At 35.5% G+C, this 22,609-nt stretch overlaps 5 protein-coding genes and 4 non-coding genes across 10 annotated transcripts; 2 read left to right on the forward strand and 7 right to left on the reverse strand.

Moving 5' to 3' along the window:
* Positions 1–3: 3 nt before the first annotated feature.
* B0511.12 (Pecanex-like protein) lies at positions 4–12,650 on the reverse strand. 2 transcript variants are annotated; one of them, NM_001264527.3, is made up of 26 exons: positions 12,515–12,650; positions 12,194–12,362; positions 12,045–12,147; positions 11,549–11,725; positions 11,454–11,501; positions 9,603–10,192; positions 8,513–8,898; positions 7,490–7,647; positions 7,042–7,441; positions 6,791–6,975; positions 6,290–6,746; positions 5,989–6,228; positions 5,573–5,936; positions 5,321–5,524; positions 5,069–5,272; positions 4,778–5,018; positions 4,471–4,726; positions 4,129–4,423; positions 3,353–3,648; positions 3,154–3,297; positions 2,396–2,713; positions 2,220–2,342; positions 1,360–2,170; positions 900–1,025; positions 743–853; positions 4–422 (listed from the first exon to the last, which is right to left on the reverse strand). In NM_001264527.3, exons 1-26 carry the CDS (start codon positions 12,580–12,582, stop codon positions 159–161), a joined length of 6,738 nt encoding a protein of 2,245 aa, NP_001251456.1. In that variant the 5' UTR covers positions 12,583–12,650; the 3' UTR covers positions 4–158. The 2 variants fall into 2 exon arrangements, with proteins under 2 accessions (NP_001251456.1, NP_001251455.1); NM_001264526.2 differs by having other exon boundaries at positions 8–422; positions 9,603–10,114; positions 12,515–12,638.
* Positions 7,521–7,612, reverse strand: B0511.18. The gene has a single exon (NR_101616.1). It is a non-coding gene; the product is annotated as an Unclassified non-coding RNA B0511.18 (non-coding RNA).
* Positions 12,651–13,512: 862 nt separating the features above from the next.
* On the forward strand, positions 13,513–17,062 carry fkb-7 (peptidylprolyl isomerase). Its single transcript, NM_060391.4, has 7 exons — positions 13,513–13,706; positions 14,341–14,525; positions 14,762–14,836; positions 14,883–14,981; positions 15,963–16,270; positions 16,368–16,539; positions 16,601–17,062. Exons 1-7 carry the CDS (start codon positions 13,664–13,666, stop codon positions 16,673–16,675), a joined length of 957 nt encoding a protein of 318 aa, NP_492792.1. The 5' UTR covers positions 13,513–13,663; the 3' UTR covers positions 16,676–17,062.
* B0511.15 lies at positions 15,573–15,722 on the reverse strand. Its single transcript, NR_050515.1, has one exon. It is a non-coding gene; the product is annotated as an Unclassified non-coding RNA B0511.15 (non-coding RNA).
* Positions 17,063–17,122: 60 nt separating the features above from the next.
* On the reverse strand, positions 17,123–18,319 carry C34B2.4 (LIM zinc-binding domain-containing protein). Its single transcript, NM_060392.3, has 5 exons — positions 18,229–18,319; positions 17,653–17,714; positions 17,538–17,608; positions 17,415–17,493; positions 17,123–17,367 (listed from the first exon to the last, which is right to left on the reverse strand). The coding sequence occupies exons 1-5, from the start codon at positions 18,292–18,294 to the stop codon at positions 17,250–17,252; spliced, it is 396 nt and encodes a 131-aa protein (NP_492793.1). The 5' UTR covers positions 18,295–18,319; the 3' UTR covers positions 17,123–17,249.
* Positions 18,320–18,441: 122 nt separating this feature from the next.
* On the forward strand, positions 18,442–20,569 carry C34B2.3 (Protein kinase domain-containing protein). Its single transcript, NM_060393.6, has 10 exons — positions 18,442–18,619; positions 18,679–18,795; positions 19,008–19,102; positions 19,152–19,221; positions 19,413–19,508; positions 19,553–19,636; positions 19,690–19,908; positions 20,161–20,265; positions 20,315–20,401; positions 20,449–20,569. Exons 1-10 carry the CDS (start codon positions 18,518–18,520, stop codon positions 20,527–20,529), a joined length of 1,056 nt encoding a protein of 351 aa, NP_492794.2. The 5' UTR covers positions 18,442–18,517; the 3' UTR covers positions 20,530–20,569.
* C34B2.13 lies at positions 19,988–20,119 on the reverse strand. The gene has a single exon (NR_050516.1). It is a non-coding gene; the product is annotated as an Unclassified non-coding RNA C34B2.13 (non-coding RNA).
* C34B2.12 lies at positions 20,186–20,327 on the reverse strand. The gene has a single exon (NR_050517.1). It is a non-coding gene; the product is annotated as an Unclassified non-coding RNA C34B2.12 (non-coding RNA).
* Positions 20,570–20,872: 303 nt separating the features above from the next.
* Positions 20,873–22,516, reverse strand: ttc-1 (TPR_REGION domain-containing protein). Its single transcript, NM_060394.6, has 4 exons — positions 22,383–22,516; positions 21,914–22,042; positions 21,301–21,402; positions 20,873–21,249 (listed from the first exon to the last, which is right to left on the reverse strand). Exons 1-4 carry the CDS (start codon positions 22,506–22,508, stop codon positions 20,983–20,985), a joined length of 624 nt encoding a protein of 207 aa, NP_492795.1. The 5' UTR covers positions 22,509–22,516; the 3' UTR covers positions 20,873–20,982.
* Between the last annotated feature and the right edge of the window lie 93 nt (positions 22,517–22,609).

A 22,609-nucleotide genomic window follows, 5' to 3' on the forward strand; every position in this document is an offset into this window, starting at 1 on the left:
AAGAAATAGAGCATAACGTTTATATATCTTTTCAAAATCACACTAAATGGGAATCACAAGAAGAAACACACAATAATGGGTTCAAAATATACAGATCGGATAGGAAAAGTACCCGAAACGACTATGGAACATTTAAAAATGAGCAAACAAAAAAGAGATTATGTCAATGCAGGTAGCTCCGATGTTTCCAGTGGTACTGAATCGGTAGATGAGTTTCCTGTAGTTTCCAAAGGATTTGATGCAGTTGTTGTTGGAAGGGCAGAAGATGATGTTCCAGTCTCTCGATCCCGTTCCCGATCTCGAATGTTTGGCGGTGGAATTGGTGGTTTTTTGGGAAATGAAGTACGGGCGGATACGGTACCAGTCACGATTTTTGAGAGGATCAGTACGTCAATATAGCGGGTTTGGAATTCTTGTTGTTCCTGGAATTAAAGATGATATTATGAGTAAAAATAAATCATCGATGTAGAACGAGCTCCGCCCCCAAACCATGGGTCTCGTTAGGTATTTGGCGGCATGTCCCGCCTTTTTTGTTATGTTTTCTATTGTTTTGAATGATTTATATGCCGAAATTGAGGAAAGTTGCATTTTAAAAATTATTTTAGGCATAAAAATCATTAAAAACAACGAAAAACACAACAAAAAATGTTTTTTTTTCTAAATCTTTTTTTCTAATTATTTCTAAAACTAGACGTTTGAATTTGAAGATTTGCCGCCAATCAACTTCAAAAAATAAAATAACCTGTGTGGTGCATCCTGACAATCCTAATGTATTAATATCATGCGGAGCAAGTAGTCGAAGACCTTTTTCAGCAACAGGTACCAGACCATTTGGCATAAGTGGAAGTGATATCTAAAAATTAATAAATTTAAAAAAACTAAAGAAAGCGTCTAAATACCAAATGAATGTGATCTCCAACATGACTTCTTCGATTTCTCAGAGGATGCGATGGATACCAGGTGTACACTATTTTTCCAGCCATTCCACGTGATGGTTGGAATAACCAGGATCCTCGTCCGGACATCTGAAACATTTAATTGAATATTATATTACCCAGACCCGAAGAATACGATACTTGGTCTCGACGCGACATTTTTTTGTTGGATGCGCGCCTTTAAAGATTACTGTAATTTCAAACTCTCGTTGCTGTGGAATTTTCATTTTCAGTGTTCTATTTAGGTATCTAGTTAGTTAAGTTTTTTTGAAAAACCATGAATGCAGAAAATTCCTCAGAAACAAGAGTTTAAAAGTACAGTACTCATTAAAGGCGCACACCTTTTTCCATTTCACAAAAATTTGTCGTGTCGAGACCGGGCACCGTATTCATGGTGTTAAAATCGCAACTTTTTAATACTCACATGTTGCACAAGCTCATCTGGCCACACAACCAAACACTCTCCAGATGATTTTAATGGTTCATTGAGATATTTGAATATTTGTTCACTATCAATAATCAATGCCCACGATCCGATACCCATCTCCTGGTTTCCATTAATCACTTGACCTGATTTGAGTAAAGTTTGAAAATTCGGACGATTCATGATTGCCCGTTCTCGTTCTGTTTGTGGTGGAGTCGTAAGTGTAACTGGAGCAGCAATTGAATCATCAAGTGGTGGACGAGTCTTCGGATGAAGTACAGATACACGGGCGGTACCATCTTTTGTCATTTCAACTATTGAATTTTCAAGTCTTCTTCCCTGTCTCGGTGTCGTCATCGTAAGCACAATCATTTCCTGTTCCTCATCTGTATCCTTTTCTCCATCTGATCTTCCTGATGATGGTACTGGTCCGACATGAAAATGAGCACGTAGTCCTCCTGGAGCACCTGAAGACGGATTCGGTCCACCAGGTGCAGAAGATATTCCAGATGGAGTTGCAGAAGGAATCGTGATTTGCATTACAGGAGGAACGGGAGTTGGTGTTGGAACTATTGATTGAGATGCTTGTTGTTGTTGTTGTTGTTGATGAGCTGATGTACTTCCAGATGGACCGAAATGATTCCGGAGACGATTCCACACATTTTGCCCTAATTGTCGGAAGCCTTCGAAAGTGAATGTGGGACCAAATACTTTATGAATCTGTGAATGAGATTCAATATGTGAAGTTGTCAGTGGTGATACGTAGATTGGATAACCGACTGGCAGATCTGCCGAACTGTTGATCATATTTCTGAAAATAATTCAAAATTTCCAATACAAATTTGAAATTCAAGATGTACCTAAGAACTTGTCTTGCATTCTGAATGCTTCCACGTTCCGGATTCCGATTTCTGAGAAAGATGAGTTCCTGTTGCTGGCCAGCCCAGAATGCACGAACACATTCTCGATTGAGCTTTATGACTCTGAAAATTTAATTCTTTATAGAAAAAAGTAAGAATTTTTAAATCTAAAATACCGCATATTCAAATGCATTTGATTGAGCATAATAATCTTATAATCATCCTGCCCATCATCATAAATATGTCTTAATGCCAATAAACTCGGCGTGTTCGCCAGAATCGCTTGCCGCCAGCCAGGATCCTGCTCGTGCGAAATGAACATTTTCGTCTGATATTCTCCAATAACCGTGTATAATCCGTCATTCTCGTCAAATTCCTCAAATTGTGCAAAATGATCTTGATGTAGTTTTAGAGCCATTTTAACAGCTGGAGACACCACACATCGGAGCATATCCATGTCAGTGAACACCCATTCGTCGCGTTGGCAAGTTATTCTGAAAATGGAAAATTATTTAAAACTTTTGAATTTCGAGATAAAGTCGTTCGGAAACTCGATAATTGCCGAATATTTGAATCAATAAAAAGTGCTGAATCCAGAATTTTTCAAATTTAAGCAGTTTGCCGAATTATCGAGTTGACTAAAATCACGTGGTGTCAGGATGTACCATCACTGTTTGATCTACAAAAAATGCGGGAAATCAGATGAGATGTATGCGTCTCAATTCCCGCATTTAATGTAGATCATGGTGCAGCCTGATACCACGTGTAAAAAGTCGTATTCCCTGAATAAAGATATAAATTTTCAGCTTTTTATGGATTGGGAGAGAATGAACATTTACTAGAGTAGAAATGAAGTTTTTTTCAAAAATTTCGAACTCGAAAATAGCCGAAAAACTTCCGAAATCTTGGTTCGCACGATTTTTCCATTTTTTACCTAAAATCTCCTTTGAACAATGAGTGAAGTCCATAAAGAAATGATTCAGCTGCACTTGAATGTCTATTGAAAGATGCTGTTCCAAGAGATCTTCGAGCAACTAGTGATAGCAGAAAACATAGTGTTACAGCTTCTTCATGATCACTGAAAATTAATTCTTTTTTTTTAAATAAATAATTTTTATTTTCAAGTAACTAACTATTTATCTTCCTGCACACACTCCCCTCGTTTTTCAATACAATACATAATCCACGGCAGGTACATACTTTTGAAGCTACTTCTAGAAATTCCCGATTCAACAGTATCATAGTCTTCATCATTTGTAGAACAGAATATTGAATCAACGTCCGTGTAACGGGGATTCTCAATAACTGAACGAATAGCCGTTTGAACTGTATCATCACGAAGCCATTGACGAAATTTAGTTGAGGTGAAAGTGTAGTAAATGATGCATTTGATGTAGAGAGTCACGAGGAGACGACGGAGTTCGTGAACCTGAAAATTTGAATATTTTGTATTTCTTTCTTCAAAAATGGCCTGATAGTGAATTCATGAAAAACTGCATCAAATTTGAAAATTGTCTGTTGATATTAGTAAATCATAAACTCTTGCTGTTCAAGAGTGTTTCGATTTTTTCGGAAAATTGAAAAGTGTAATCGAAAATTTTAATTTTTGATCATTCAAAAAATATGAAATTTTTGGGCATTTTTCTTCTGTTCACAATACAAATTTCTTATTATTTCTCTCATCGATATAAACACACTTTAATGAAATTCTAATTTTTTTTGTTAATTTTCCGGATAGAAAATTTTTTTTGCCAGAAAAAAACCAAAAAAAAAATCGATTTTTGCTTGAAAAAATAACTTAAAAATATTTTTCGGAAAAAAAAATGTTTTTTGGCAAAATTGAAAACTATATATTTCAATTAAAAAATCTTAGAAAATTATTTTTAAGTACTAAAATCTAAAAATTTACCTGCAACAAATTGACAGCAGAATTATCAGAGATACTGTATCCATCAATGATATACTTTCCGGATACAACTTCCCATGCCAACCATCTCAAGTTCCATGCAGTATTGAACGAGAGGAAACCAGGAAGGGAGCCAGGCGAGCAACAACAGAATCCACTGCCATCTCGAATATCTTCAGTAATTGCTTCAACTTCTCGTTGGTGACAGTATGTTCCACGGAATTCGAGTCCTCGTAGTTGAAATGTCACAAATCCATTTCCAACTTCAATGATGTGAACGAGCGAGTTTAGGTAGAAACTGGAAATAATTCGGAATTTAAGAAACATTTCAGTGATTACTCTTACCTTGCCAAAACAAAACAATCTCCCGGTTGAACACTAGTAGCCCATCGTCCCATTGCCAGATCACCAGCAAGACTTTTCTGAAGAGATCTTGTCAAGTGTTCATAGAATACTGCATTCAAATTGCTATCATCAAGCATCGGACCTCGATCAATTTGAGATGAAAGTCTCATTGTTGATGCATCAGTTCGTTTTGTATTGTAGTCTTTCTCCCAGAACTTAACAGGACGGACGTAGGAAGAGGTGAAGAATGAGGAACCTGCAATTAAAAGTCTTTAGAGTTTTAAAAATAATTGAAAATTGTGCTCACCTAGGAATGGATTAAGCGGGGCACTGATAATACTTGAAATGACAGTTTGAATGGCAATCAATGCAGAATGAGGTACTGAGAATGGTTGTGCAAATGCGTGGAATGCACTTCCCCAGCTAATCTGCCATGGTGCGACGTAGGCCAAAATGAAAGCAATCTTCAGATAAAGCTCCACAACTTTTGGAAATACGGACACGCAAATGTACATGATGATTGGAAGAAGATTCCAGGAGGTTAAAGACTGCAAAAATTAAAAATATTAAATTGTTGAAAATCCAGGAACAGGCATACTTTCCCATTATACTCGATATCAATGACCTTTTTGAGATCAAAAGCGGCGGCTAGACAGGCAACAGCGACGGGAATATACATTAATTGTGGCTGAGAGAAGCCACCACGAAGAAGGCGAAGGCAGATGAGTGGAATAATGATCCATGGGGCAGGTACCGCCCAATTGTTTTCAGTTACCATTGAAATGATTAATAGTGGATACACCTGAAAATTGGATTAATCACTTATTTAAATGATCTCAAGAAATCATACAATATTCCTTTCAATCGCCACCATCCACAAGTGAATCGCCTCGAAATACATCAATTTTGCAGCGTCAGGTGATTCGAATTGTCGATGTTCAGCTGATTTTAATAGTGGAGATGAGACTGTTCGCCATGGTGTATGAGATCGAAATTGTGGATACAGGTAGTGATTGAGGACTCCGAGGCATACACAGACTCCTGATATGGCACGCTGGAAAAATAAATAATTTGATTCGAATTTTTCGAAGAACGAGCTCACAGTAAAATATGGCTCTGTTGCAGTGAATAACGATGTTGAATGCAATCCAAAAAAGAATGCAACCAGAAAAATCGAGAATATCAAATCATATCTGGCACGTTCTCCCACTGTTTTTCGCACCATTTTCGGCATTTCATCTCGAGCCGTGGAAATTGATGGAGCATTTGCTGCGTCTTCATCTTCTTGTTCAGAATCCAAATGTTTTCTGAATGGAGAAGTGATAATGTCGAATAGAATGACCATTAGATTCTGATTAGATGACATTCTTGACAGAAGGTATGATACAGCGACGCTAGTGGCAACGAATGTTGAGAAAAGTGGATTTTGTGTAGATGTAGGTGAGAATGTGTACGCGACTCGGCATCTGGAATATGTCCATTTGAAAATTGGAAATAAATATTGGAAATTAAACTTACAGTACGCAAAGAGCCACATAGAAAACTGAGCTCTTGATCAGTTGAACACAAGCTGAGAAGACACTGAACGAAGCTGTTCCACCGAAAATGTGCATTTCAATTTGCTCAGCAACATGATGAGCCAATGTATTAAACTGTGGAAGCCATCCAAGTGTAAAAGCCACTGGAAGAAGAAGAATGAGAATTGAAAGAAGATCTCGAACAGCTATCAGAATTGCTGATGACGTCATCATGTGTAATCTGAATTTAGAGAAATGTAGAAATTATCAATAAAACACCAAAAAAGTTAATCTCTTCTAACCGAAAAGGATTCCAATTCCATGCCAATTCTTCCGGATTCTCATCGATTTCTTTTCCCCCAGCAACTTGATGAATGTACAGTAATCCCATTGCCATAATGCAGAAATATATCGGACGATTGTAGCTTGCAACCCAGTTGAACCCGTGAATTGGAGATGAAGCATCCGGTTGAACACTTTTGAGCAATGAGAATTGAGCAGAAGCGACGACAAAACAGAATGCAACAAGTGAATAATCATAGAAAATACGAGCATCAATTAGAAGAACGGCAAGAAGTGCAACGATTGTGGCAAGTACGATGTCGAAAAGAAGCGACCAAATTGTATGATTCCGATCAAAAAGTCGATCAACACTCATTCGATCGACTTTCAAATTGAAGTTTTTCTGAGCTTTCGGGAACATTTTCATCGGATAGTAATAGCTTTTACGGACGTTTGAAGAAGCTCGACGATCTAGATCTGAAAATAGAGGATTTCATTTTTATAGGACAGAATTGACCAACTTGTGATAGGCAGACTCGGCATTTCTGGACCGAAATTCCGTCGACTATGCGTATTTTCAATTAATTCCATTATCTGCTCCATTTGCCACATACTATCAGCCGATCGATCATCTCCATCTCGAACTGTATTTCGTAAACGGGATCCGTTTGAGGAGAAACATACCATTTGGCTACCACGAGCAGATCTATAATTGTATTGTTTTAAATCTAATTAGAATGATTTTGATTTAATTTTGACCGAGAAAACTCACGAAGCTCTGGTTGCACCAGTTCCACTTGGAGCATGAAATACACTAGATGGAAGTGTTGGCATATATGTACTCGATTCATTACTTGAACTTGAAAGTGCTCGTTCTCGACGTGTTAATGGCAATTGTACAGTCTGTGTTTGACTATTGCTCGTAGAAGGTAAAACTGTAACAGAAGAAGCAGCTGCAGCAGCCGAAGTACTTGGCTGTTTCCCATCATCTTCATCCGATGTCTTCTCTCCTTTTTCATCTTCAGTCGAATCATACATACTTTCTGGAAGAACTTCCAACTCTGCCGGTGGAAACAGTTTTCGAGCAGATTCCGGATTCTTTTCTCTTTCTCGATGTATCAATTCGAGAACGGCTCGACCGGATCCCAAAGGTTGAGCTGTTCCAACACCCGCTGAAATTAGATGTGATTATTCTAAATCGAAAAGATTTTAAAAATTACAATTTTCATCAAAAGTATACGTCCACCAATTACCATCTTCATCCTGAAATGTGTGAACAGCTCCTTGTGATGTATCTTCGTGTCCTTGTGCAATATGATGTTGACTTGAAGAAACAACTTGTGAATGGGAATGCCAGTCAATAAATGAATTTGAGCGACTGAAAAATATATTCTTGATTGTGTGATGGAAATTAATTTAATAAAATATCCAAAATAGTCTGAAAATCCAAAAAATACCACAAAAGGAGAATGAAAAATCCAATTTTTCCAATCATCAGAACCAATCATCAGAAGAAGTAAGCGGAGTTCGAAGACGCTGATTGGTTGGGATGCGAGCGGAATAGAGACCACGGAAAGAAAATCTACAATAAGAGGATCTACAAAACCAATACTTCTTTTTGTAGATCTCGTTTGCGTAGATCCTCATATTCTAGATCTTCTTTCCGTGTTCCCCTCTGTCGACTTCCGAACCAGGGCTGGGAATTTTTTGGTTTTTTTGTTTTTTGGTATTTTGACGAAAAATCGATTTTTTTGGTTTTTTGGGACCAAAAAATCCAAAAAAAAATGTTTACCGTGTCTAGCATTAAAACATGTATTTTAACACAGTTGTGACGTCATAAATGTATTTTAATACATTTTGAAACATTACTTGAATAACCCCATTAAAAATCAACTTCAGCATCAAAAATTTTTTGGTTTTTTTGGATTTTCGAAAATTTCAATTTTTTTGTTTTTTGATTTTTTGGTTTTTCAAAAACTTCAATTTTTGGTTTTTTGTTTTTTGGTCCAAAAAATTTTTTTGGTCCCAGCCCTGTTCCGAACCGATCAGAATCTCCGAACTCCACTTATTTTGTCTGATTGGTTGCAAAATGGGCACAGCGAGGTGATTGGTTTGAAGGTTTCATTTTGGAGAAAATTCAAACACGGTTTAAAAATTGTTGGATTTTTCGTTCTCACTCGATTTTTTTTCTTTTTTTTCGGTATTTCTGAATTTCAGACTATTTTGAGTGTATATAAACGTACGCTGCACTTCTCAAGACATGCGGTACTGCAAATATTCCATGTGCCACACGATCCGAATTCTGATGTGCTGTCGACGTTGATGGCCCGGCAGACGTACTCGGTGGCAGTGGAGCAAGCTCAACCGGGGCAGAATCATGAGATTCTGAACTCGGGCGGCCTCTTCCCAATCGACTCATGCGAACATTTTCAATAGCATCTAGGGTTTCGGGATGTTTATCAATTAAATCTTCAAGAAATTTCGTGATTTCTCCACGAATGTCTGCTCCATTATCAGCATCGTCTGCTGAATATCGGGAAGTTGTCGGACGATCCACGTCTCCCAGTGACACTACAACAGGTGTCCAGCCAACAGAACTTGGCATACTTCGAGAAGATTCGTGAGAATCCTGCAGTTTTTTAATTATTTTTACTCTAAATGGGCAATTCTTTAAAATTTTCTGTAAAATAATTTTCTAGCAGTTAAAATTTTCTTGAAATTACAATTTTTGCAGTTTTACAGCGTCTTTAAATTGATTTTTGATTTAATTTTTTATGTATTTTATGTCGCTTTAGGCACATCTTCGATAGTTGGGGAATCTCGATATTTCTGCCCCAAAACTACGGTACCCGGTCTCGACACGACACTTTTTCTTAAATACAAAAGGGTGTGTGCCTTTAAAAAGTAACGATTGGTACCGCTTAAGTATCATCGATTGTTTTAATAGTTTTGCGAAATATATTCATGTATTTGAAAAAAATTGATGTAAAAATAAAAACATCTGAATTCAAACAAAATTGATGGAATTTCGACAAAATTTAGAAGTTACAGTACTCTTTAAAGGTGCACAAATTTTTAAACTATGAATTTATGAAATTTCCACGATTGATTTCCTATCATTTGTCTATCTCTTTTCCCATTGAAATATAAAAATTTCTGATAAATTTATATTTTTCTCCTTATTTTTCGAAAATTTTTACTACTTTCAATTGTTAAAAATTCTCTAATACAACATCGAAAAAGTAAGTGTGACTGATAAAATTTCGTTTTTTTTTTAATTTCAAGAGACATAAAAGTCAATTTTTGAAGATATTTAAGGCCAAAAAAATGTACTTTTTTCATCAAATTCCCAGCAAAAACAGCTGGAGAACCGGCTCTTCGTGTATATTTTCTTTTTCGATTAGTTGCTCCAGTTGAAGATCTTCTCCGTGATTGACGTCTACTACTTGATGGTAATGCTGAAGATGTGGATGGCATATCATCATCTTCCTCATCTTCGTCCTCTTCTTCAACGCCTTCTTGAATTTTTTGAATGTTTCGATACTTTTCTCGAATCTTTTCGTGATAATGATCCAGCTGCTCATCAGTTTTTCCTTTTTTCCGAATCGTTGGATCAGAACTTCTTCTTTCTGAAGATGTTGAAGGTCCTGTTGATTCTTGATTTTCAAGTTGTCTTCTAAGATTTGAAGGCACTGATCTCTTCCGTTTCGGTGTCACAATTGTTGGCGGAGATGTTGATCTACTACGAATATTCGGTTGTTCATCCTCGTACACCACTTTCATCGGACTTGAACGTTGTCTTCGTGTTGATGAAGTTGGCTCACTTTCAGTCTCAGTTGATTCATCTTCAATTGTATTTAAAACTTTTCGTACTTCAGCAAGAGCAGTTGCATTTACAGATGTGGTAGAGGAATTGGAGATGACTGGAATTGTCTTCTTATTCATTTATAGTTGTCAGTTAGTTGTGTTCTTGTGATAAAATCGGTTGAACTTTAAGGCGGAGTAGAGCCAAAAAATAATTTTTTTCGCTTTAAAAGACAGAAAATAGATTGGAATGACCGAATATAACTGTAAAACTTCATTTTGATTTTTTTTTGAATAATTTCAATATTGTCTGGGCTTTCTCGGATTTTTTTTCTTATGTGACATTTTTTATTGAAAAAACACTAATACCATAGTCCTGGTTGAAAATTTGACCAACTAGACTCGATAATAATTTTTTTTTAATTTAAATTCACTTTTTCCCGTTTTAAAGTGAATTTCAATAATAATTTCAATTTAAAGCGAAAGTTGTGAATTGAAAATACTCATTTTTTCGAATAAAATTTTTTTTAAACATTTCAGTATTCTAAAATAAATTTACGGTCTATTTTCTGACATTTAAAGCAAATTTCTTTGACTCTACTCCACTTTCAAGTTTCTATGTAATTGTGAATAAGGAATTTCGAACAAAAACTGAATTATTAGAAGAAACACAACATTCACACAAAACACATTATAATCTAAAATAGGAAATATATATTTAAAAACACAATAAACTGACAGCTGAAAACGAACAAGAAGCTACGCTTTTTAAAAATGGAAGAATATGAACCTCGGCCATGTGTCCATTTGTGTACTCCCCGAGGACAAGTTGGATCTATTATTTGCAGAGATATTGCAGTTTTTCGCTAAAAAGCATCATTTTGGCCAATTTTTTTCTTAATTTGCACAGTGTTTTAGGTGAAAGTCGACTTAAAAAACAATTATTTCACGTTTTCGGTAATTTTGAAATGTTTGTAAATATATCGAATTTCACTAAAAAAAAACCAGAATTTATAGTTTTTAAAGAATAAATAAAACGATTTTCACAAAAAAACAAGCATTTTTGCTATAAACTGTGAAATTATTGCAAAACAATAAATGCAGCTTTCTCCTCGAGGAGTACACGAGCTCCGTAAATCGGCACTTGACCATGATAGAGGTTTTTAAAATCATTCTTTCATATTTCAAAACAGAGGAAATTGAAAATGCGCTTCCATAAACCAACACCATCACCTCTATCACAACTTTTAATAGAATTATTTTTTCTAGAATTAATTCTAAATTTACGAAACCAAAAATAAAAAAAATCACGACAAAACTGTGCTGAAAAGAAGAAAAAACTTAATCATTTCGAAATTTTTTAATTCGTTTAATACTCACCAAAATCCCAAAACTTCGAGGTAATTTGAGGAATTGGAGTTGATTGGCCTGAAAAATCGTTTTTTATCGGAAAATTTCTCCCAATTTCCTCTCACTTTCTCTAGCAGAATCTGCGTGTCTTTCTGCTTCTAAATGTCGTCTTGCACGTGCCATATTTGCAGCAATCTCTTCTCTTACACTAGGCTCACGTCTTCCATCAAGAGCTCTTTCGGAGCCACGTAGATTATATCCCATGTCACGGAGTTCAATCATTTCAACGTCCAGTGGAGGTTCTGAAAATTGGCTAGTTCTGGTTTAGTTTTTAAGGTTTTTATGAAAACCGATGATCGAATTAGTTGAAAAAAAAATCAACCACTTTCAGAATTTTGAATACATGTAGCATGGCAGAAGAAAACTTTTTTTTCGAAAAAAAAACACTTTTTGAACATTTTTCTGTTAATTATTCGGGGTTTCTTGATTTATAATTTTTTTTTGCAATTTGATTTGGAGCGTGTTTTCCGAAATTTTCAGGCATTCAAATCAAGCAGTTGTTTTATGATTTTTTCTATATTTTACACTTTTTTAATAACTAGAATTTAAATAAAAACTTACGTTCTGATTCTCTGTACAATTCATCCACTGAATCATTGATTGTTCTTGTAACCACAACTGGATCTGTTGTATCAAAAATCATATGCAGATAGGCGACAACACTCTGAATATTAAAATATACATAATTTTCAAACGTTTCTGAAATTTACCTTAATAACAGTGAAAAAGAAAACAATAAATCCAGTATATGAAGCAGCAAATACAAGTGAGACACCTTGAGAAGCGACAAATCCAAGGATAAGGGGAAGAATAATAAGTATAAACCATACGTAGAGATGCATTGTGTTGCAGAATATTGAAAAACCCGGTTCATAGTACCTGGAAAATTTTGAATATATTGGAATTTAGCTAAAGAAAATCAATAATTTAATTCTATAAAAAAACGAAGCAATTTAATCAATTTTTAGAGAAACTTTATGAACCTGTTTTCAACGAAAAAACTTTTTTATTGTTTTAAAATGAATACTAACCATCCACCAGTGAGCGATGCCCAAATACCCTGTCGAATAACCTCGATGATGTGTGTGCCAACACTCATCGTGGCGGCTCGAGAGCTTCAGACTCCAAAATCGCTCGATTTTCTCCGGTTTTACTCTGCAAAAATCGATATTTCTAATGTATTTCTGGTTTTGTTCGGCAGAAAACTAAAAATCAATCAAAATTCAAGCGAAAAGGCTTTTCAAAAAGTGAAAATCAATGAAATGTGAGCAAAAGCGAGCAAGCTGAAAAAACAGAAAAACAGACGACAATGTACGCAAACACCGTGTGTGACGCGCATTTGCGGACTCGGAAAAACTTTTTTTGGCAGGCACAGAAAGTGGAATATCATGCTGAAAAGATGAAAATAATGATAATTGCAATTGGAAACATATGTAAAAATGTTTTTAAAAATTTTTATTTGAAAAATTGAGTATGTTTAATGCGCAACTTCGGTTTAACTTAAGGATGTTCAAAAAGTGAATTTTTATTCTATTTACACAGAATGACTTATTATGTATCCTCTGATGAATGTCTTGTTGTTACGGAGGAGATTTGTCTTTTCGATATGTTTCCTGGAAATTTTACTATTTTTTTTTCAAACTTGAATCAAAAGTTGTTGTAAAAGCTTGATTTTGTTTATAAAATTACGCAACAAATTAAGATGCGTCTTGTATACAAGGTTAATAGATGAAATAAGGTATTTACAATTGAAAAGTATACAGAAAGTTTCGGAAAGTTCCAGAAATTTCTAATTAGCTCTAGAAACTATCGAGAAATATTTGTTTGATAGGAAAAGTAACTAATATTCAGTTGAATAAACATAAAGTTCCAAAAAATATTATAAAACTACGAGAAAGTTGCTTTTTAGTTGTTACAATGTTTTGGAAATCTACAAATCAATTTTTCCGAAATCCAAATTCTCACAACCTCTTCTCCATTTTTCTCTACATAATGACCCTCTAATACCGTTCGTCTTCCCGCTCGGGTCACTCGGAATTGAACAAGGTCGTCATGTTCAGTCACTTTCCTTTGTGTCTCGGAATCTCTTGTGTCTGTGGAAAGGAATACATATCCTCCATATTCTTGTATTATAATAAGTGGTTGTCACTGTCTCATACAGTCCACTCGTATTTCACCATATGACACCTTTATTCATATTCTTAGTTCTACTAACTTCACAAGGTAGCTTTTTTTTATCCAAGGAATATGTCTACCAACCGACAGAAATTTAAATTTGCTCCATTTTGAAACGGTATATCTCAATTCATTTTGTAGATATCAATTAAAATTAATTACAAAACTATAGAAAAAGAATTAGAAATTATTTCTTCAGTTGAAATTTTTTTCACTAAACAAAAGACAACTGAGATATGAGCAACCAAAGTTGACCAATGGGATGCAGCACTGATTGAGAATGTACAGTCTACTACTTGAAAATCACTTTAGCCAATCGGACCCAAAAAAACCCAAAATTCATATTGAGGCCGTTCAAAAATTGCTCAATAATTGAATATTTTGTGGACTATCTATATATAGAACCTGTCATTTGATAGGAAACCTTATGAATGAGTCCATATAGAAAATTTCTGGAGAACTTTGAACTTGGAACAGTAGATCTTAAAATTATTCAGGTCATTAATTGTGTTTCCCAAAGTATTTTGATGGGTGGAAAAGTTTCTAATTTTTCACAAGTTTTTAAAAATTTTCTAGAAAATCTGCTTACTAAGTTGCCCTGTGTGTACAATTTGCAAAAAATGCGAATTCACGGGCCTCTACTGAATTTCAGATTAAATTTGTATTTGAAGTTTTTTTCCAGTTCTTGGTGGTCTGAACAATGGAGCATCCTCGAAGAATGTAGGTGGGAGAAGGCAGCCAACTGGTGGAGGAGGACTTGATGAAAATATTCCTGTAATTGAAATTCGAGGAGAAGGAGCTCCGATGAGCTCAGCTCAAATTAGACATTTAGAGGAGATGGATAATGGTGGTCCATTGGATATTAAGGTGAGTTTTATGTGTATAATTACGCTTACTTGGAGTTTCCTACTTATTGTAACTAGGTACTACCCGGGACACAACTTACCCCTTTTTCCAAAAACATCTGTGTTTCCATCACATAACTAAATTAAAAAAAAATAAATGTAAGGTTTTGATACCTGCAAATTTGATTTTAATGATTCAAAATAACTGCATTTCCAGTGCGACTCAACTTCTTTCAAAAACAACAGTCAAGTTTTCAGATCGAAAAAACGTTTGTGCCAGCCAAGTGCCCTCAACAAGCAAAACGACTGGACTTTGTAACTTTCCATTACAAGGTAACAAATGCACACTTCTGAAAACATTTTTGATTTCAATTTCCAGGTGTTCACAGAAGATAACAAAAAAGTATATCAAACATATGGAACTGGTCCAGTCACAATTCAACTTGGAACTGGAATGATTATGCCAGGACTTGATAAGGTGAGCATTTTAAATATTCTACCGTATTTCCTATATTAGTTTTGAATCCCTTTGCTCAACTTTTACAAATCATATCTCAGTAGTCGTTTGTTCTATAGAAAAGTTGTAAACTGATAAAATTTTTGTGAGATATTTTTCTATAGTTTGTAGTTTATTAATTATTTAAAGGTTCAAAACAAAATGAAATATGAGCTGCCAAAGTTGAGCAAAGGGGTGAAAACTAATAGAGGAAATACGGTATTTGAATGCTTAGCACCAGGTTTTATGTGTTCTCCGGTTTGGCTAAAGTTGAGTAAACCGGTTTCCCTGTTTATGTTCGTTCGAAATAGTTATTCTTGACAAGTAACCTACTTTGCTTGTTTTCTTGAGAAAAATGAAATGATTGATGGAACAATTTTTTGTTTTGTAAATTTTCCACCACGGCCGCCAGTTTAAAAAATGAAAATGTACCAATAATATAAACAAACAAGCAAACGCAGCATTTAGGCTCGAGGAAGGCAGCCTACAAACTTACCTATGCCTCAAGTTAGGCAAAGTTGTTCCAAAGCCTGAAAACTTGCCAAGATGCGCGCTGACCTAGCTTGCCTATCTAAGATCCTACCTCTGCCTACGTGCCTGCCTACGTGCCTGCCTACCTACTTGCCTAGCCATGCCCACGCAAAGTCTAAAGCTGTGTTTGCCTCTGCGTTCACCTGCCTATGCGATTGCCTTTTTACATACCTGCCTATACACTTGCCTACCTGTCAATGTTTGCCTGAATATGCCTCACCATACCTGCCTACTTACTTGTGTGCCTACCAGACTATAGCCTGAAACCATGCCAAACGCAGATTTTAATCAATTCTATAAAAAGCAAAATGCTGATTCTCTCGAAAATTTTATTTGAAAAACCTATTTTTTGAATATTTGAAGTGAAATCACAACCATTGAAAGTTCACTTTCAGAAAAAAAAAACAGTCAAATATCTATTTTTATTTCCAGGGTCTGAAAGGAATGTGTGCAGAAGAGCTTCGAAAAGTCCGTGTACCATATCGTATGAGCAGAAAGAGCAAGAGCAAGGTGTGGAAAAATATACCGAATGATGAAAACTGGCTGATTTTTAACATTGAAATGGTCGAGATCAAGCCATACACCCCAGAGATTCAGTTTAAATTTTTGGATTTGAATGAGGATGAACAGTTGACAAATAAAGAGGTTCAAGATTTCCAAAAGAAAATGAAAAAAGAATTTGGAAAGACATGGAAGAATGAGGATATTGACAATGTCACTGCTGCTGGTTATTATATCAAGTAGGTTATGCATATTTATTATTTGATGGATTCTCAAATTACTGGAGATTTTTATTTCAGAAACTTATTTTACATAGATAAATTAAAAACATTCCAGATATTTCGATGTGAATGGAGATGGAATTGTGACAGAAGTTGAATGGCTGAAAATTATGGATCGAGATGAGAAACTTATCAATGATAAGAAAACAAAAGAAAAGGGACGAAAGAGAGATCCTGGAATTGGATGGATTTTGGATTTTGATAATGACGGAATTGTTTCTTATAAGGTTTGTGGAGAACTGTTTTGCTTTAAAAAAAGTTTCAAATAAAAGATAATTTAATTTTCAGGAAAATGATGAAGCTGCTGATCGATTTGATGCAGGGCCAACACTTTTGCCAATGGAATCAAAGGATGAACTCTAATAAATTAAATTTCGTTTTGTTGACTAATAAAATAACTGTTTTGAAGTTGATATAATAGTTGTAGTAATTTTTTGTAGAGTCGGACCTTTACGGGAAAACCTTTTTGTAAATTTCTAACCCAAAAACATTCGATTCAAAGTTTTCCAATAACTATCATGAAAAGGAAGTAAATTCTATGAAAAAATATGAAGAAAAATAGAAATTGGAAATCAATCTGTAGTGCCTTGTCGTGTCTCAAAGTCTATGAAAAATTGATAAAAGTCTGTATGTGGTGTTTTAATTGTCTTGTTTATCAATAATTTTTCTGAACAATTTATTATTATTATTATGATTGAACCGGGCAAATTCCAACATTTCCCGTGCTTAATAAACTCCGAAAATTTTGATGTTATGTCTTTTGGATCACCAAAATCAGTTCCGTGTAGTAAAAAACGTAACAAAAACGTGTTTTCCCAATTTGAACATTTTTAGCTTGTTAAAAACTTGACTAAAAATGAAAATTCATTTCTTTCAAAACAAGGCTAATACATATGTAAGTCTCCAGAAACTGTTCGGTTTTGTGAACAATCTGGATTCATTTTGGCAAATCCTTTGCAACAATCATCCGAAGCTGAAGATCCCAGAAACAATCAGAATGGACACACATTCGATTCGGAAGTTGATGGAAATCTACTTTTAATGGCTTCTGGCACCTGAAAATGAAATATTAACTGAATTAAAACGGAAATAGGTATATTACACAGAACATTGGAAGCAAGTGGGATGCCACGTGGAATTCAGCGCCTCACAAAAGTTGGTCTTGATGAACTCGCCACAACCTGGATATTTATAGGGTTTCTGAAGTTTCGGAAGCTTTAGATACCTTTGCAAATAGGACGAGTCGTCTTGATATGGCACTCGGAGCACAGGATCACTCCATTCTGTGGAACACACCTGGAATTGATTAATGTAAAACTATTAATATTTAAATGAAATACCTCTCCCCGTCATTGATACGGCATTTGCACAGATCGCAAAGCAGATGATTCACGTGCCAGACCTGAAATTTGGGGTTAACTTGTGATTTAGATGGGTTAAACGGGCTAAACTTTCAAACCGAGAATAAAAAACTAGCTCCTTGTTCATATTTTGATGATTTCGAAATAAGAAAATCCGTTGTATTTTATTAAATTGAGAAGTGTAAATTACTTTTATGGTGCCAGATGATCAAATATATATAGTAAAACTTTTAACAAATGTTTGGAATTCGAGTCAATTTCGAGTCAAAAAATGCCAATTACTGAGCTTTTGTCACTTTTTGTGAAAATTATGGAGCTGTCGCATGCTCAAATTATTATTATTATTATAATAGTATGAAGAAAAACCTTTTTTTGAGCGACAACTTCCAAAAAAGTGACAAAAACTGTGTAACTAACACTTTTCGAAACAAAATAAAACTGTATTCAAAAGACTTATGAAAAGTCACACGACGGGAGTAGTTCCAACAATTTTCTAATTGGAGCTACTTCACCTTTGACTGTCAGCTTTCGAATAAAATTTCGAGAAAATCTTACTTTTCCATTTGCCAGAATAGCCGACTCCTCGCCAATTTTCACCGAGCAATGTCCACATTCGTTCATTTTGAAGTTTAAAAAACTCTAATTTTGTTGGAAATAAAATACATTTCAAATAATTGACTTTCTAAAAATTCCCCACGGCCACGTGTTCGGCCTTGATTGTGAAATGATAAACAAAGAAAAACTTCCAAGAAAAATTGAAAACCAATCAGTTTGAATTTCGCATTGCGAACAATTGCGTCGTCGGATAAGAACAGAAAAGTCTCGGCTCAAAAAAGATAACGAAATGGAAGATCGTAACATTACGGAGGAAGATCGCGTTTGCCCACAACTCCCTGAGTTTGATGAACAAGCGAATGTTCAAACGGATTTGAAGAAAATGAAACCGGTTCGTTCAGATGTTCAGGTTTTCTTTATTATGGTTTGAGAAATCGACGCTTTTTCTAGGGAGATGCAATTGGAAAGAATTGGAAAGTGGTGAAAGCAATTCAATCGGATAAAGGATTCAATACAATCTACGTGGCGGAGCATGTGCAAAAGAAGAAGAAGATGGCAGCCGTTAAGGTACGATGTTTCAGGTGTGCCTATCGGCGTGTCAATGTATGGTTTTTGGTGGTATGCCTGCCACATTTGATACGGTCTAGGTCCTCGTAGGACCTAGTCTAAGTGAAAATAAGGCGGTAGGCAGGCAAAGGAGTACGCAATTTCCCAACATTCTATAAGTTTCAATATTTCTGTAACACGAAAAAACTGCCAACCGAGTTTACAATTTTCAGGTTGAAAGAAAGACGGAGGCCATCAAGATGCTCCAATTCGAGCTTTTCGTCTTGTTGACAGTTGAGAAGAAAAACCAATGCAAACAATTTTGCAAGTAAGCTGGAGAGATTTCAAAAAAAGATTACAAAATCTTTTATTTTCAGACTGTTTGAGAAAGGAAATGAGAAGGAGTACAACTGGATTGCAATCACCCTTTGTGGAAAAAGTTTGAGGGTAGGTACATGACTAGAAGATTCTACATGGCAGGAATCCCGCCCTCGCCTCTCGCCGGCAAGTCTTACCAGTTGCACAGGGTATTGGCAACTAATGAAAAGAGCAAGAGACAGGTCATCAAGACCAATTGCACACAGGGAAGCGAAAGCGCCTGCTTTTCACCTCGACAGTATGCAAAGCCTATTTTTCAGGCTCTGCGCAAAAACCAGCCAACTGGAAAACTAACGGTTGCATGCGGATTGAGTGTTGCCCAACAATGCTTGAAAGGTCTTGAAGAGCTTCATCGAGTGAGAAATCTAACTTTAATTATTTCAACTTTCTTGATTTTCAGATGGGATTCATCCATCGCAACGTTGCTCCGTCCGTATTTGCAATTGGAAGATACACTGGTGACAATCAATCTGATTTAAGAAATGTAAACGCATAAACTTTTTTTTTCAAATTTCAAATTCAAATTCCTAATTTCAGATCTATATTCTCGACTTTGGATTTGCTCATCAGTACATGATTAAGGATGGAACACTGAAACCTCCGTCAGCTCATCCATGGAAATACGTGGGAAGTCTTCGTCATATGCCACGTGCCGCATATTCGAAAGTGGAATTCTCAAGAATGGAAGACTTGGAAATGTGGTTCTATATGAGTGTTGAGCTGGTTAAGGGATGTCTTCCGTGGGCTCATTTGAAGGTAAGACTTGTTGAGTAGAATATGGCTCCAAATGCAATCGAAGAATGTCTCTGAAAGTAACTTTGCATCAAAGAACGGCATCACTATACCCTTGGGCTTTTACGGGAGGCAGGCGGTTTCAGGCTTTGGCACATGACTGCCTGCCTGACGCCTGCCTGGAAATCCTCCTTTGCATATAACTTTGCACGGCGAAGTAGGTGTAAATGCATTTTTGACATATATCAAAGCCCTTCTCTATGTATCCTTTTCCAGAAACCAAAAGAAGTGCATGACTATCAAAAGTTGTGCCGAAATGGTCTTCAAATGCGTGAAATGCTCGGAGGTCTTCCACCAGAATTCGTCGACATTATGCAAATAGTAGGCAACTCCTTTGCAACTTTTCCCCTAACAATCCATTCTTTTTCAGGTTGACAAACTTTCATTCACCGACACTCCGAACTACACAGAAATCTACGGACTTCTCACCAACGCGATTCTCTTCAGTGGCAAAAATGTATGTCTTTCACACAATAAAAGTGTTATCATTTATCATAATTACAGGAATTCCCGTACGATTGGGAGGAGGCTGAGATCAACGAGTTCAAGAATCCGCAGAAGCCAAGTGTGGAGCAGGCAACCTAATAGCTCTCTTTCTATGGAAATAAATTGACTTTTTTGAATATTCAAAGTGTTTTTATATCTTATAACGTTATTCCATAAACTCCCAGTACAATACATCTACAGAACTAGAGAAAAGAGAGTTCAAAGATCAGAGATCAAACTACATATGAACAGAACGAAACTGCATTTTATATGTAGTTACATTGTAGTAAACGATATAATTTCATTTCAAAAGATGAGTTATCATATATTTAGGAATGACCCTTTTGTAGATCCCCTCCATCCCTGATACGGTAGCCTTAAAGTTTCGATCTTTTCGAGACCAGAGAACATTTTAGTGTGAGCGATTAAAATTTCACGAATACAAATAGAAATGTTCATTTTAATCTTTAAAATCACGAAATTGAAAGCAAGAAGACTATTAACCGGAATGCAGATAGAAAATGTACAGAAAATTCAAAGAATGTCGGCCAATTATGCATTTTCCTCTTCTTTCTTTTCCTGACTTGCACCTTCTTGTTTATTCGTAGCACCTTTCATTTGAACCGAAAATCCTCCATTTCCATTCGGGACCATCTCAAAACTGTCTGTCGAGAGCCCAAACGGCGATAGACAGAAATTTCCGAAACCCTTCAGTTTTTCCATCACATCGGCTTTCATCGCCTCATTTCGATTATTAATTTTCTCATTGATTTCAGCGATTTTCCGATCAAGTTCGACGCGGCGTTTTGGAAGAGATTCCTGGAAAAAGTTTACTTCTAATTTCAAAAAGAAATCTACCAAAATCGATACCTGTAACTGTTTATAATCTTCAATAGAATTCTCATACTTTTCTGACATATTCGAGTATGCAAACGCCCGTCGTTCCAGTGCTTTCTCGTTGGTTGCTCCAATCTGAAAATTGATTTTATTTGTTTCAAGCTAACTAGCTAATAGTAAGTCGCAAAATTTTGCTATCTAAGGGTCTCAACACGAAAACCGTTTGTTAAATGCAAAAGGACGCCTTTTGAGGATTACTGTAGTTTCCAACTATAGGAGCCGGGTTTTCGATTTATGAGAAATTAGTTTTCCGACATTTCGATTTTTTTTTAATTTTTTGAAAAATATCTTAAAATTTTGCCAATTTTTCCTCTTGTAGAAGATAATTATGTGTTTCCTGATGTTTTTTTCGTAAAAGTAAACAAAATTTGATAAAGAAAAGGATTTTTTTGTCAATTTTCAAAACCCTTTTCTTTTTGATTTTCAGGAAAAATGAAAATCGAAATTTTTGTTGGAAATTTCAGAAATACTTAAAGCTGCAAACTTTTATTCATTTTAACGCCAAATTTTAGTGACAAGGCCGTATTTTGTGGTCGAAATTGGGAAAATTTCGCGTCTGTGTAATATTTCATGCTCTCTTCAGTACCTCAATTGATTTCGACGCAGCTTCCACAGCAGATTCCCATTTTCTTAACTTGATAAGTGCAGCTGCTGAATTTGAAAGAAGAATCGATTGTACTTCTGTGGATGTTGGAGGGCACGAGGCAATGGCTTCCTGGAAAAATTTCAATTGTATACTGTCGAAATAGACCGATCAAGCCGTTAATTTTGCAAGTCTGCGGCGCGTTGTATGCATGTAGATTTACGAAGAATTTTGTACTACACTCGGACAAGTGGGGATTTTTTTTGAGATGATTGTGTAGTTTTCAGCTAAAATTCTTGTTTGTAATTTTTCGATATTTTTAAAAATCAAAATTTTTGTTTTTCAAATTATTGTTTTCTTTACTATAAAATTATATGAAAATTGAATTAATACTTGTCCACGTGTAGTACAAAATCCTGCGTAAATCGACAAGCTTCAAACCGCGCCGCACGTTTGCAAAACATTCCAATACCTGATATTTTTCATTCGCCTTTTCGAATTCTCCATTCGCAAAGAAATTATTTCCTTCTTTTTTCAATGAATCCACTTTTGTTATCTGATCCTCTTCATCCTCGAAAATTTCTTCGATAATTGCCATTTCTAAAGCTGAAAATAATGGTTTTTAAATAAAGAGAATATTATTTAGAATTTAAATGAAAAATATTTGAAAAGATCAAACAACTTGAGATTATTAAAATT

This window comes from Caenorhabditis elegans, chromosome I (assembly GCF_000002985.6).
Source record: "Caenorhabditis elegans chromosome I".
Classification (NCBI taxonomy): Eukaryota; Metazoa; Nematoda; class Chromadorea; order Rhabditida; family Rhabditidae; genus Caenorhabditis; species Caenorhabditis elegans.